The 16,146-nt window shown below is 43.5% G+C and overlaps 1 protein-coding gene across 2 annotated transcripts in view; it reads left to right on the top strand.

Moving 5' to 3' along the window:
• Positions 1 to 15,866, top strand: part of LOC118397158 (sodium channel subunit beta-2-like) — a 28,483-nt gene extending 12,617 nt beyond the window's left edge. The window contains exons 2-6 of one of the 2 annotated variants that reach the window (XM_052467331.1): positions 6,055 to 6,221; positions 8,419 to 8,629; positions 9,782 to 9,977; positions 10,859 to 10,929; positions 12,463 to 15,866. In XM_052467331.1, coding sequence (XP_052323291.1) covers positions 6,055 to 6,221; positions 8,419 to 8,629; positions 9,782 to 9,977; positions 10,859 to 10,868 — 584 coding nt within the window. In that variant the 3' untranslated portion in view covers positions 10,869 to 10,929; positions 12,463 to 15,866. The remainder of the gene's footprint in view (positions 1 to 6,054; positions 6,222 to 8,418; positions 8,630 to 9,781; positions 9,978 to 10,858; positions 10,930 to 12,462) is intronic. The other variant, XM_035791654.2, reaches the window with a different exon arrangement.
• The last annotated feature ends 280 nt before the right edge of the window (positions 15,867 to 16,146 follow it).

The raw sequence follows: 16,146 nt of genomic DNA, 5'->3' as shown, positions 1-16,146 counted from the left end.
ATGGTTAGGGGGGAGACATGAGCATCTTGTCATTATATACTAATCTCTGGTTTCAACCTCTTGAGAATTGGAAAGGAATGTTTGGCGGGTGCACAGTGCACTGTTAGGATAATGGCTTCCCTTAAAATAAAATGTATGTTTTGCAAAATTACATATTTACTCCTGTCTAAAAAAAAAAGCATTCAAAGTACTTCACCAGACTTAGCCACAGAGGATCATTAGCTTCTTTGATCAAAAATAATAATTTAAAATGTTGCAACCAGAAGAAGGGGAGGGGTGTGCAGGAAATATATGGAAATATATGGCTCGTCTCTCTCCAGAATGCATGCACTCAACTCTCCAGAATGCGCTCAGCTTGTCTCCTGCCTTTTCTTGCGCATTCATTGACACATTGTGTGAATTGTTTGCCCTTTGATTGTTTCTTTTTGATCAATTTCCCATGACATACTATACAGTTGTGGCCAAAAGTTTTGACAATGACACAAATATCATTGTCACAATGTCTCCCGCCTCAATTTGTATGATGGCAATTTGCATATACTGCAGAATGTTATGAAGAGTGATCAGATGAATTGCAATTCGTTGCAAAGTTCCTCTTTGCCATACAAATGAACTGAATCCCCCAAAAAACATTTCCACTGCATTTCAGCCCTGCCCCAAAAGGACCAGCTGACATCATGTCAGTGATTCTCTAGTTAACACAGGTGTGAGTGTTGATGAGGACAAGGCTGGAGATCACTCTGTCATGCTGATTGAGTTTGAATAACAGACTGGAAGCTTCAAAAGGAGGTTGGTGCTTGGAATTGTTCTTCCTCTGTCTACCGTGGTTACCTGCAAAGAAACACGTGCCGTGATCATTGCTTTGCACAAAAAGTGCTTCACAGGCAAGGATATTGCTGCCAGTAAGAAATCAACCATTTATCGGATCATCAAGAACTTCAAGGAGAGTGGTTCAATTGTTGTGAAGAAGGCTTCAGGGTGCCCAAGAAAGTCCAGCAAGCGCCAAGACCGTCTCCTAAAGTTGATTCAGCTGCAGGATCGGGGCACCACCAGTACAGAGCTTGCTCAGGAATGGCAGCAGGCAGGTGTGAGTGCATTTGCATGCACAGTGAGGCAAAGACTTTTGGAGGATGGCCTGGTGTCAAGAAGGGCAGTAAAAGAAGCCACTTCTCTCCAGGAAAAGCATCAGGGGCAGACTGATATTCTGCAAAATGCACAGGACTGCTGAGGACTAGGGTAAAGTAATTTTCTCTGATGAATACCCTTTCCGATTGTTTGGGGCATCTGGAAAAAAACTTTTACTGTTGGCATGACTCAAGACTGATGGTAGCGCTCACCTTGTCTTCTCCGGAAAAAACTTTTCCGAAGAAGACAAGGTGAGCGCTACCATCAGTCCTGTGTCATGCCAACAGTAAAGCATCCTGAGACCATTCATGTGTGGGGTTGCTTCTCAGCCAAGGGAGTGGGCTCACTCACAATTTTGCCTAAGAACACGGCCATGAATAAAGAATGGTTCCAACACATCCTCCGAGAGCAACTTCTTCCAACCATCCAGGAACAGTTTGGTGAATAACAATGCCTTTTTCCAGCATGATGGAGCACCTTGCCATAAGGCAAAAATGATAACTAAGCAGCTTGCGGAAAAAAACATCGTTATTTTGGGTCCATGGCCAGGAAACTCCCCAGACCACAATCCCATTGAGAACTTGTGGTCAATCCTCAAGAGGCGAGTGGACAAACGAAAACCCACAAATTCTGACAAACTCCAAGCATTGATTATAAAAGAATGGGCTGCCATCAGTCAGGATGTGTCCCAGAAGTTAATTGACAGCAGTTAATTGACGACATGCCAGGGCGGATTGCAGAGGTCTTGAAAAAGAAGGGTCAACACTGCAAATATTGACTCTTTGCATCAACTTCATGTAATTGTCAATAAAAGCCTTTGACACTTATGAAATGCTTGTAATTATACTTCAGTATTCCATAGTAACATCTGACAAAAATATCTAAAGACACTGAAGCAGCAAACTTGGTGAAAATTCATATTTGTGTCCTTGTCAAAACTTTTGGCCACGACCGTATGTCACCAGTAGGCCAACAAATGTAATGTTAATCCCCCGTCATGTGATTACAAGCATTTCTATTAATGCATGTATTAGTTACAGTAACTTACCTGGCCTGCTGCATTCTGATTGTCTTAACTCACCATTTCCACCACGAATAAGCTGATCTTCTCAGTAATTCTTTCTTCACACCACGGCGTTGGAAACTAAATCCGTTTTTTACATTTATTATTTAACATCCATTGCGAATGATACTTCCTCAGTATTTGAAACATCTTTCCAACACGACTGTCGTTGATCACCAAGCCTCGGTGTGAAAGAGCAAAATATGATCATGATCTGATGATACAGTGGAAATGTTATAGGCCTACTGCTGCATTGGCCTATAGGCTATCTCTGAGTTCTATGCCCTCATTTCTTTAGCCGCCAATGGACCACAGTGTATCAATGTGTCCATGTGGCAGAGACTGGTGCTCTCGCCTTGTATTTGTATTTATTATGGATCTCCATTATCTGCTGCCAATACTTCTCACAAATACAAGTGTGATGAAGACTATCTCTCCTCCACTTTGAGCCAGGAGAAATTGACCTGCATATTATTAATGATAGCTCTCTGTGTATTTCTAAGGGCCAGCCGTGCTGCCCTGTTCTGAGCCAATTGCCTTTTTCCTAAGTCTCCTGACCACACGATTGAACAGTAGTCCAGGTGCGACAAAACTAGTCCGGTAGGACCTGCCTTGTTGATAGTGTTGTTAAAAAGGCAGAGCAGCGCTTTATTATGGACAGACTTCTCCCCATCTCAGCTACTGTTGTATCAATATGTTTTGACCATGACAGTTTACAATCCAGGGTTACTCTAAGTAGTTTTAGTCGCCTCAACTTGCTCAATTTCCACATGATTCATTACGAGATTTGGTTGAGGTTTAGGGTTTAGGGTTATTTGTCCGATGGCAGCTCTTTGTTAAGTGTTGCAGTCATTTCAGTCGCTGTCGCAGCTGATGTGTACAGTGTTGAGTCAGTAGTGTTCCTCAGTATTTGAACAATCTTTCCAACACAAGCGTGTACACAAATAGGAGGTCCAGTGAAAGAACATGCCCACCTATGGATGTCAAAGGCCCATCCAACTGATTTGTTCTGGTCCCGGCCCTGCACACACACACAACACACACAAACACAAACGCACACACACATACACACACAAACAGATAATACTGTGCAACGACATCAATCAATCAATCAATCACAGCACAGTTCTGCCTCAGTGCCTCAATGAGTTACACATTCAGGAGATCCAGTCATACTCCTTTTTCTGACGCTTTAGCCCGTTCCCGTGGATAAGCCATCGCCGCAATAACCGCCAATCTCCATACAACGATTACCGTCACAAATATGAGTGGAATGATTACGGGGCAGAATTACAGGGCTGAATTCCTCTGTGCCTACAGCTGAACCAGCGCTTCAACCGCTCTGGCTGTTCAAAGTGCTGTCTAAGCATTCGTTCGCATGCAGCTCCTTCAGTATGGTTCAGGGCACCTGCAGAGGGGGAAGTGCTGCGAGATGTTACTACAGTACGGTTTTATCTACGCACTATTGTACGGTCACCTTCTGCTGATGGTGGTTGCTTTACAGAGGACTTCACTGACCCAGAAATAAATGACCTTTGAAATAGATTAGCAGTTTGTTTAAGTGGCGATCTCCGTACATATGTGTGTAATCAGAATGATCTTTCTTGTGAATGAACTCACTACTTTTTATTTTTTTTATTTTATTTTATTTCACCTTTATTTAACCAGGTAGGCTAGTTGAGAACAAGTTTCTCATTTACAACTGCGAACCTGGCCAAGATAAAGCATAGCAGTGTGAACAGACAACAACAAAGTTACACATGGAATAAACAACAAACAAGTCAATAAGAAAAAAAAGAGTCTATATACATTGTGTGCAAAAGGCATGAGGAGGTAGGCGAATAATTACAATTTTGTAGATTAACACTGGAGTGATAAATGATCAGATGGTCATGTGCAGGTAGAGATACTGGTGTGCAAAAGAGCAGAAAAGTACATAAATAAAAACAGTATGGGGATGAGGTAGGTAAATTGGGTGGGCTATTTACCGATGGACTATGTACAGCTGCAGCGATCTGGTTAGCTGCTCAGATAGCAGATGTTTAAAGTTGGTGAGGGAGATAAAGTCTCCAACTTCAGCGATTTTTGCAATTCATTCCAGTCACAGGCAGCAGAGAACTGGAAGGAAAGGCGGCCAAATGAGGTCTTGGCTTTAGGGATGATCAGTGAGATACACCTGCTGGAGCGCGTGCTACGGATGGGTGTTGCAATCGTGACCAGTGAACTGAGATAAGGCGGAGCTTTACCTAGCATGGACTTGTAGATAACCTGGAGCCAGTGGGTCTGGCAACGATATGTAGCGAGGGCCAGCTGACTAGAGCATACAGGTCGCAGTGGTGGGTGGTATAAGGTGCTTTAGTAACAAAACGGATGGCACTGTGATAAACTGCATCCAGTTTGCTGAGTAGAGTATTGGAAGCTATTTTGTAGATGACATCGCCGAAGTCGAGGATCGGTAGGATAGTCAGTTTTACTAGGGTATGTTTGGCAGCGTGAGTGAAGGAGGCTTTGTTGCGGAATAGAAAGCCGACTCTAGATTTGATTTTAGATTGGAGATGTTTGATATGAGTCTGGAAGGAGAGTTTACAGTCTAGCCAGACACCTAGGTGCTTATAGATGTCCACATATTCTAGGTCGGACCCATCCAGGGTGGTGATGCTAGTCGGGCGTGCGGGTGCAGGCAGCGAACGGTTGAAAAGCATGCCTTTGGTTTTACTAGCGTTTAAGAGCAGTTGGAGGCCACGGAAGGAGTGTTGTATGGCATTGAAGCTCGTTTGGAGGTTAGATAGCACAGTGTCCAAGGAAGGGCCAGAAGTATACAGAATGGTGTCGTCTGCGTAGAGGTGGATCAGGGAATCGCAAGAGCAACATCATTGATATAAACAGAGAAAAGAGTCGGCCCGAGAATTGAACCCTGTGGCACCCCCATAGAGACTGCCAGAGGACCGGACAACATGCCCTCCGATTTGACAAACTGAACTCTGTCTGCAAAGTAGTAGGTGAACCAGGCAAGGCAGTCATTAAAACAACTGAGGCTACTGAGTCTGCCGATAAGAATATGGTGATTGACAGAGTCGAAAGCCTTGGCCAGGTCGATGAAGACGGCTGCACAGTACTGTCTTTTATCGATGGCGCTTATGATATCGTTTAGTACCTTGAGCGTGGCTGAGGTGCACCCGTGACCGGCTCGGAAACCAGGTTGCACAGCGGAGAAGGTACGGTGGGATTTGAGATGGTCAGTGATCTGTTTGTTGACTTGGCTTTCGAAAACCTTAGATAGGCAGGGCAGGATGGATATAGGTCTGTAACAGTTTGGGTCCAGGGTGTCTCCCCCTTTGAAGAGGGGGATGACTGCGGCAGCTTTCCAATCCTTGGGGATCTCAGATGATATGAAAGAGAGGTTGAACAGGCTGGTAATAGGGGTTGCGACAATGGCGGCGGATAGTTTCAGAAATAGAGGGTCCAGATTGTCAAGCCCAGCTGATTTGTACGGGTCCAGGTTTTGCAGCTCTTTCAGAACATCTGCTATCTGGATTTGGGTAAAGGAGAAGCTGGGGAGGCTTGGGCGAGTAGCTGCGGGGGGGGGATCTGCTGGGGCGGCAGGGTAGCCTAGTGGTTAGAGCGTTTGCAAAGGTTGCAAGTTCAAATCCCCGAGCTGACAAGGTACAAATCTGTCGTTCTGCCCCTGAACAGGCAGTTAACCCACTGTTCCTAGGCCGTCATTGAAAATAAGAATGAGTTCTTAACTGACTTGCCTAGTAAAATAAAGGTAAAATAAAAAATAAATAAAAAAATTAAATAAAATCTATGTTTAGCACATCTATGTTTCTTGACCAATCCCCTCCATCCATCCCTCCCTCTCCTAGCCTGCCCTGTGTCCAGTATGGATGTCCTGGTCCATAATCAGATCAACGTCCTGAACGGCACCATGGTGAGGATCCAGTGCATCTTCACTTCCTGTTACAAGATGGACGTCAACAAGTTTGCCATGAACTGGACCTACCAGGAGAACACCAACGAGACTGAGGAGATGGTGAGAGACCAGGCCATGTGTCAATGTCAGGCCGATGCACAGTGTCCATTTTAGTCAAGTAAGGTGAGGACTGACTCAAGGAAGGGTAAGGTAGGCTAGGCTAAAATGGACACCATATTCCTGACTCTGCCATGATATACAGTAAGATTCATCTTGTTTCTTATTTTGCATACTCCATCCTCAGCTTTCCTGTCAACTCTCTCTCCTCTCTCTTTCTGCTTTTTTAATGTCATGGTTTCTCCATCTATTTCGACGTGTTTCATTTCATTTTATTTATTTAGCCGGGAAAGTGTACAGATGTAGGATCTTAATTTGACCAGTATTGTCATAGCAAAATAATCCTGCCGCAACAGGATTTGAACGTTTAGTCCATAATGTTGCTTTATCAGTGGTTAGACTATGAGCCGGACAAAAAAAGTTTACATGAAAAGTGCAATACTGTTAATATAACTTGCTGTGTGTTGGTGAGGGTTTCGGTCACAGTACCAGTCAAAAGTTTGAACACACCTACTCATTCAAGGGTTTTTCTTTATTTTTACTATTTTCTACGTTGTAGAATAATAGTGAATACATCAAAACTAAGAAATAACACATCATGTAGTAACCAAAAAAGTGTTAAACAAATGAAAATGTATTTTATATTTGAGATTCTTCAAAGTAGCCACCCTTTACCTTGATAACAGCTTTACAGACTCTTGGCATTCTCTCAACCAGCTTCAACTGGAATGCTTTTCCAACATTCTTGAAGGAGTTCCCACATATGTTGAGCACTTGTTAGCTGCTTTTCCTTCACTCTGTGGTCCAATTCATCCCAAACCATCTCAATTGGGTTGAGGTCTGCTGATTGCGGAGGCCAGGACATATAGCCCTTACACAGCCTGGAGGTGTGTTGGGTAATTGTCCTGTTTAAAAACAAAGGATAGTCCCACTAAGCGCAAACCAGATGGTATGGCGTATCGCTGCAGAATGCTGTGGTGCCTAAGTGTGCCTTGAATTCTAAATAAATCACCAGCTAAGCACCCCCACACCATCACACCTCCTCCATGCTTCACAGTGGGAATCACACATGCGGAGGTCATCTGTTCACCTACTCTGCGTCTCACAAAGACATAGCGTAGCCGAGTGGTTAGAGCGTTGGACTAGTTACCGGAAGGTTGCAAGTTCAAACCCCCGAGCTGACAAGGTACAAATCTGTCGTTCTGCCCCTGAACAGGCAGTTAACCCACTGTTCCCAGGCCGAATGTGTTCTTAACTGACTTGCCTGGTTAAATAAAGGTAAAATAAAAATAAATAAATAAAATAAATAGCAGTTGGAACCAAAAATCAAAAATGTGGACTCATCAGACCAAAGGACAGATTTCCACCTGTCTAATGTTCATTGCTCATGTTTCTTGGCCCAAGCAAGTCTCTACTTCACATTTGTGTCCTTTATTAGTGGTTTCTTTGCAGCAATTTGACCATGAAGGCCTGATTCACACAGTCTCCTCTGAACAGTTGATGTTGAGATGTGTCTGTTACTCTGTGAAGCATTTATTTGGGCTGCAATCTGAGGTGCAGTTAACTCTAATGAATGTATCCTCTGGAGCAGAGGTCTTCCTTTCCTGTGGCTGTCCACATGAGAGCCAGTTTCATCAACTTTCAAAGTTTCCGGATTGACTCACCTTCATGTTTTAAAGTTGATAGGCTCAAACGCATTAAGAAGGAAAGAAATTCAAAAAATTTACATTTAACAAGGCATACCTGTTAATTGAAATGCATTCCTGATGACTACCTCATGAAGCTGGTTGAGAGAATGCCAAAGCGTGTGCAACGCTGTCATCAAGGCAAAAGGTGGCTACTTCGAAGAATTTCAAATTTAATATATACTTAGATTTTTTTAAACACTTTTTTGCTTCCAACATGATTCCATATGTGTTATTTCATAGTTTTGATGTCTACACTATTAATCTACAATGTAGACAATAGTCACAATAAAGCAAAACCCTGGAATGTGTCCATGTTTTTGACACAAAGCTCATCTGCATTTCCTGCAGTGCAGGAAAATTCTCAGCAACAAAAGATCACTCAAATTAAGGTCCTACATCTGTACTCAGTAACAATTGCCACTGTTTTCCAGGGAGTCCTGGGTTAAATAAAAAAACAACATGTTTTCTGTCTATCTTTCTACGAATCCCCCTCTTCCTCCTCTCTCTTCCAGTTCATGACCTATAAGAAGGGGATGATGCCCCTGCGGACAGACCGGTTCAGTGACCGAGTGCAGTTTGTGGGTAACCTGGAAAAGAACGACTTGTCCATCACCCTCTCTGATGTCCAGCTGTCGGACGAGGGCGTCTATAACTGCTACGTCCGTAACCCCCCCGACCGCATCCAGGGCCACGGAATCATCAACATGTTTGTCGTCACAGAATGTAAGGGCAGGGGGAAAGGCAGGGAGCAAGCAATAGCAGGAACAGGGGGCAAGTTACTGAGCAGTCTCTTCGCGAGCCTGAAAATAGTTGATCTCAGTGATTGTTCGTTGGCATTCAGCGGTCATAAAAGTAAGCCTTGTATGCTTTGAAGATCCACGAACATTGTGATTTCATCAGACCGCATAGGCAGCAGCTGAGGTGGTAACTTGGAGTATAATAATAATGTAATGTGAGTAAATTATGATTAATAAGTGAAAAGCAGTAATGGGCGGTCACTAACATCATAGGATTTTTATTGGCCGTTTTATTCTGTGTTGTTAGAGCATTCAACCCGCATAAAGCATTGTGTAGTTATTGTTTAAAAAAAAAAAAAGTTGAAACCGAAAACCGGGATAATTATTTTTATAATAAAACCTAATCCGAACCGACCTCAAAAAGCACTGATTGCTCAGCACTAATCTGTGGTCAACTGGTCCATCCATCCACCCTTTCCAGCTCATCTCTGGCCTTGTGTGCTAGCTAGCATGTCATTAATAAATGTACCCTGGTCTTGACATTCATTCATCCATACATCAATCCATTCACTCACCAATCCATCCCTCCATCCTTCAGTTCCTCATCTGCTTGTGTTTCTGTTCTCCCTTGGTCTCAACCTTCCTTCAGCCCAGGACGTGATGACTCAACACTATACAGCTTTTTACTTATTTACTTCCCGAGTGGCGCAGTGGTCTAAGTTACTGCATTGCAGTGCTAGAGGCGTCATTGCAGAACCTGGTTCATTCCCAGGCTTTATCACAACCGGCTGTGATCTGGAGTCCCATAGGGTGGCGCACAGTTGGCCCGGCATCGTCGGGGTTAGGGGAGGGATTGGCTTGTGAGGTAGGCCATCGTTGTAAATAAGAACTGACTTGCCTAGTTAAATAACAAAATGTAATACAAATATTGATGGGCGTGCCAACCCAGCTCACCTCAGAATCATTGCCTCTCACACACATGTATGCATGATGACACACTCACACAAACCCATAAAAGGGCATTGCTGTCCTTTTTTTTGTTTCCTCACACTGTGGTTTAATCAGCCCTTTGCCAACGATACACTCCATCTACAGAACTGTCTCACCTCCTCTTCCCTCCTCCTCTCCCCCTCCACAGTGCCTCCCCCGCGGGACTCGACCATAGCGGTTGCGATCGGGGCATCAGTCGGCGGTGCGCTGGCTCTGCTCATCCTGTCCATGGTGGTGGTGAAGTGCATACGGCGTCACAAGAAACAGGAGCTCATCTCTGACGAGCAGAAGATGGAGGAAGAGGGCAAGCTGGATGCAGAGGGGGGCCCCGAGGAGGGAACCAAGTGAGATTCCCTCTTTGTTTTAACTTACCCATCCTCCTCTAGAATGTCTATCTCTCACCTCGATACCTCTACAGATGTCGGATCTTAATTTCAGCCAGTTTGCTACAGCTGGAAAGTAATCCTGCAGCAACATGAAATGTGAATTATTTTGTGTGTTATAATTAATGGACATTTTTCTTGGATTTTACACATTTGTAAGGAAAAATCAATTCTGAGATTTCTAAGTAGAAATTGCACACTTCAGAAACAGTTTTTCAACCTCATATAAGTGTAACATGTCCTGCATTGCAGGAAAGTTATCCTGCAACAGGGTGATCATGTTAAGATCCTACATCTGTATATTGTTTTACTCTCTAACTCTTTCTCAAGGTTGTGCAATTATAATAACGTGTCCCCTGATTTAGGCTATTCTCCTTCTCTTTGTTTTCTCTTTGCTGCTTGTCCTTTTCTCTCTCTCTCATTGTCTGTCATCTACTCGAGGCAATGCTCTTGAGGCAAAACCCGGTAGTCTTGAAATCCACTCTAATTCCCTGTCTCTTTCAGCTGTCCATAGTATTTGCACTGACAGGGTGGTCCATACTTTACACCTAACAGGCCACAACATTCTGGAATAACCCCAGAATCCTCACAAAATATAGATGTTATGGAAACACATTCCAGAAATATGTCCGGTGTAATGTATAAGTGGATTCATACATTTCTTTTGAAACCACCCTGGCTGTGGTTGAACAAAGCTGACAAATATCCCCTCTTCCCCTTCTTTTATTCTTCTTTTTTTTGTGTGTGTGTGTGTGTGTGTATGTTGAATGTGTGTTCCTGTGGGTATGTGTGTGCGTGTGCATGTGCGTGTATGTTTGTGTGTTTATATTGCCATGAGCCAGGCAGCTATAACCGGCCTGCATGGTCCTGGAGGCCCAAGGTTCGCTGGAGCCCAACCTCCTCCCTCACGCTGGTAACAATCTGTGATTGGTGTTTTGTGCTGGTCATGTGACCCCAGGTAGCCAAGAAGAAGTGGCCACTTATGGCCTTCATCCTTTTTCCTTTGTCCCAAACCTTGCTGTTCATCCCTCTCTCTCATTACCATGTAATGGGAACTTCAAATTCTGTTTGATATTTAAATATGAGGCTCTGTCCTGACAATCTCCAAAAAATAGTCTATCCTTGGCTCATTTCCTGTATGACCACTGATGTGAAAGGACGATAGATTAAATCAACGTGATCTCATGTGTCAGTGGTCATGAAGGACAGGAGACATGGAAAGGACTGTTGAGACACATTCTCACTCTCAACCTCAGTCCTGATCTCATCCAGTACAATGGTCAATCCTATCCTGCCTTTCCCACTCTGGTCTGCTCTCCCCTCTACCTCTTTTCTACCTGATTATCTCTCTTCCGGGCCTTAGATCTGATCAGTTCTGATTCTGAAAGCCTGTAGGGCTCAAGCCTGACTTCAGACACAAACACAGAACTTGTCTGCACAAATCTGCCGTCTAACATGATTCGCGGAGAAGGAAAAGTTACACGTGCTCACTGCATCTCAAGTTAGAGTTTGTCCATTAGTTTGCACTCGTGTTTGTTTGACCTGACACATGGCTAGGTTCCAAGATGAATTTGGGTCCCGCTTGATTTGGATAGTCCGGATTTTCATGGTCATTCTACCAACAAACTGTCTGTTGATAAGAAACCTCTCGCTAAGGTTACGTTTAGGGTTAGGGTTAGGTTTAGGTTTAGAATACGGGTGAGGGTTAAGGTTAGATCTACGATTGGGGTAAGCAGTTAAGTTTAGGGTTACGATAAGAGCTACGGTTAGGGTTAGAGATAGGGTTAGCGTCAGTTGAAATGTCTGTAGATAGTATGTAGAGTGTCTACAAAGAGACTATCCAAATGTGTGTGTCATAGCTTCTTCTTTTTTAAGCTATAGCAATCTACAGCCATGTCTCAGGTCAATGTGTTTGTGCGTTTTAACTAGGTTTTGAGTTACTAGTAGCTAACACATTTTCCACACTAACTCGATGAGATATCAACCCCTTCCTGTTTCTGCACAGTAGCTATTGATGTGCTTACATTGTGGTCCTAGCCAATGTGATACGGTGATGTGTGTGTGTGTGTGTGTGTTGCAGTCTGTGTTTTGATGTATGGGATTGTACAAGTTAGTATATGTCCCAACATTTCCCCCTGGTCCGACAGTGGGATGTAAATACTGTACAACAACAGTAGCATGGAAATCAGCTTAAAAACACTGGTTGGCAAGACAACCAGTGCCTACTTTAGGAAGCACTGACCTAGATGTTTCAACTATCTTGTCTTCTACTCTTATGTGACTTTAATTCTGTGAGACATCTCTTTAGTGTGTTGGTATTAGGGGTGTTGTTTCCTTGCTAGGTGGATTTAATGTACTGTATGTACTGTAACGCTGAGCTCATATATATATATCTCTGCTCTCTTCTTTCCCTGCCTCTCTGTTTCCGATGAACCATAACCTTCAGGAAAGCATTCCTGCCTGAAGATGTATAGTGACCCTTGCTTGAATCCTCGTCCAGCATCTGCCTCAGCCCACGCCGCCTCCCTTCCTTCCTCTTGTCCATCCAAACAAGATTGCAGTTATGGGAAGCCCCAGCCACCGGCCACGCCACCCACGCCACCCATGCCACCCACGCCACCCCTGCCCCTATCTTCAGTCAGTCTTATCTCCTCTCTTCTTCGACGGGGGGCCACAAAAGGTGTAGGAGACTAGTAGACGGCAGTCTCCAAACGACATTCTTCTTTCGCCTTTTTCTCACTTGTGGTTTAGCTTAAGACAGAGATGTAAGACCTTAATTTGATCCCCCTGTAGCAGCATAACTTTCCCACAATGCAGTATGTTTAAAATGTGTATTGTATTGGAGGTTTTAAAAGGCTTCTGAAGTTTTCCCTAATGGAAAATGCATCAACTCTTAGAAAAAGATCAATTCATTCTAATCCACATAATCATTCACATTTCCTGTTGCTGCAGGACTATTTCCCTGCTGTAGAAAACTGGCTCAAATTAAGATCCTACATCTGTGGAGTAAATGGATGGTTTGACATCAGTGATTACTGGGAAAGATCCTGCTCTCTCTCTCTCTCTCTCTCTCTCTCTCTCTCTCTCTCTCTCTCTCTCTCTCTCTCTCTCTCTCTCTCTCTCTCGCTTTCTCTGTATCGCTCTCTTAAATTGTTGTCTTCTAACTTGCCACACCATTGGATAACAAATGATTTACTTCCAAATCATATAATTCTCTCTCGCTCTCGCTTGCTCTCGCTCGCTCACTCTCTCTCGTTCTAATTTTCTTGCTCTATCACATTACTTAGCGATGCATAATGGCTGGGGCAAAAAAGTTCCCTTTTTTTCTGACAGCTCGTGTGTGTGTGTGTCCAAATTCTACCTTTCTGTGTGAGAATGGTGTGGGTGGATTTCTGGCTGTGTGTGTTAGTTTTTATGTACAGGGTATAAGCTGAATGACCTTCAGACATAACTACGAGCAGTGTGGGTGTATACACGCGTGTGTGTGTGTGTGTGTGTGTGTGTGTGTGTGTGTGTGTGTGTGTGTGTGTGTGTGTGTGTGTGTGTGTGTGTGTGTGTGTGTGTGTGTGTGTGTGTGTGTGTGTGTGTGTGTGTGTGTGTGTGTGTGTGTTTGAGAATGTGTTTTAGTGTCCTTAGTGTCCGAGTGTCTTTCCTTCAAACTCAGAGTCTCCCTTAATGGGGAAGCCAGGCATGATTTTATCAGTAGTCAACTCTTCTGTACCCTTGCTTCAATATGATATTTTAGCCTGTGTTGCTTGCTCATACATCGAAACAACACACATGTGTATCGCTATGAATGAAGCTAATACAATAGCATACATAAGCATGACATTTCTTTGCACACATTAAGACGGGCACAATTCCGTCTACAGTGGATGGATCATTAATGGTCTGACATTATATACTAAGATGACATTGTACAGAAAAACCCAATCCCCAAATGATGTCCCCCTTTTGTCCACGTGCAGTAACCCTTACACACAACACCTGAATGTCCGGCCCTAGTTGGTCGTTGACACTCAAATGAGCACACAGACACATCGACTATACGTGATCCAACACATAAGCTTCAAACACCACATGCAGCCGTGTAGCTGTTTTGCACACCAGAAGTCCACACGCCGAGGCCTACACATACATAAAAGCTGAGCACTTTCAGGGAAAACAGAAAAAAAGTACAATAGAGAAACATTTATATCGGATACATATATTTATACGTTTTGACCAAATAACAAGCTGTACTCTCGAGGTGTGCTTTTGTCGCTATTTACGTGTGGTCCTCACTGTCTTAAACTATCAATGTTGGAATGTATGAGGCCTCTCTCCTCTGAGGTAATTGATCTTGGATGTTCTTTGGATGTTACATATCTAGCTATATTAGTATCGCACTGGCTGTGAATGTATTTGGGAGACAACGTGAGATGTCCAAGTTGACGTAGCAACTACTTAATGAAATGAATATACAATCAATCATTCCACTTCTCTCCCATTGAATTTCAAACTACCTTCACAGATGTAGGGCTTTTACGTTACATTATCACACAAGTATTGTAATGTATGTAAGTCTGAAGAATCACACAAAGTATAAACTGTGGATTTGCTAAACAACATCCAACCTTAAAATAGTAACATTTATTTATTTTAGTGAAATTTTGTCAAATGTTACCTTCATTTGCTCCTTGTGTTTAAACGTCTTGGCTTTGTATTTTCCAACAGACTGTGTTGGGGGAGCAGATAGCCTATGGGAGTGTGACTTTAGGTTGGCAGAATATGACTGGGTGCCTCTGGTGTTGTCTGATGTGGTTTTAAGGCCTAAAGCCGGGGGCCACGCTGATTCTGTGCCCAGGAGTGCCCTACCTCATCTGGAGACAGTCTCGCCCTGTCTCTGCAATGGGCACTGCATTCATAGTCTGCCTTTACGTTATTCACTGCTTAAAGCTTCTTTCTTGCACACTTTGTTTCTTATTATTTGTCTCCTCAGATCCGTCCGAGTTTAGATTTCATTTGATTGAGTATTGTATTTTGACATTGTTGAATTTTGTACCACGCAGTTATGTAATTTGTACTTTATGGTGTGACTTTGTGGTTGTCCTAGCTGTTGACGTTGTGGTAGCCATCATTACTTGGTCTTTGGTAAGTTGGCCTAAGTTTGGGGAGCTCACGTCTGAAAGATCATTCATTTAACAGTGGAAGGTCAATGCTGATCTCCACTTGTAGGGTTTACAAGTGGAGATCTAGAATGACTTCATTACTAATTACTATATTAATTCATTCAACTTCTGTGCAATTGTGACTGTGGTGTTAATCCGTTTGTATGGAGTCTGAGACATCAGCTAGATGCATGGTTAGAAGCGTGTTGTCCTAACCAGAGAATATATCTCTAGGTCACAATCAGACTTCATTTCCAAAGTAATGATGGTACCTCAAGAATTAGCCCCCGCCAAAAATGATAATTTAGATTGTACTATATTTTATACACGAACACACACACACAGTGCTACCGATGGCTAGGGGACAAAGCACATGATCCGAAAAAAAGAAAGAAAAAGAAAATGTGTCGCCTAATGAAATCAACATGACCTCCATTTCTCCTGTCACTCACTCTGACATCTCCGCTGGAGTCCTGAATGCTGGGTAGCTAGCTGGGATAGTAGTGGAGGTCCCGGACTTTCCCCTGTCTGTCTCTGTGTGATCATGCATGTTTTTACTGCAGTGTTCCTCTGTGACGCATGGCTCTAACCAGGCCCTCTCGCACCGGACACCCGAAATGCTTGCACTGTGCACTGTGTCTCCAAGAATGAGCTGTAATCAATATTGTATTTTGAAATAAAAACGAGTACATAAATATTACAGTGTGCATTTTATTGTCAGCAAATGAGCTCTAAAACTGCGGCGTGGAATTACTACTGGTGAGAAGGGGTGATTAATGATAGCAGGTGAAGTGTGGAGGCTGTGAGGCTGGGTTATGACCAATGCACCAGCGTGCTGCGTGTAGCTACTACCATTGGGCAGCACTGTAGAAGCTTCCAAAGACTTCATCTTGCTGGGCAAAGGGGGGCTGTGACTCAAACTGCAGAAAGATATTCTCTCTCTCGCTCTACACTTCCATTTTTCTCTCCCTCTGGCTCTC

Source organism: Oncorhynchus keta, chromosome 18, assembly GCF_023373465.1.
Source record: "Oncorhynchus keta strain PuntledgeMale-10-30-2019 chromosome 18, Oket_V2, whole genome shotgun sequence".
NCBI classification, from domain to species: domain Eukaryota; kingdom Metazoa; phylum Chordata; class Actinopteri; order Salmoniformes; family Salmonidae; genus Oncorhynchus; species Oncorhynchus keta.
Note: the sequence above shows the minus strand (reverse complement) of the source record. Positions and strands in the feature narration are given on the sequence as shown.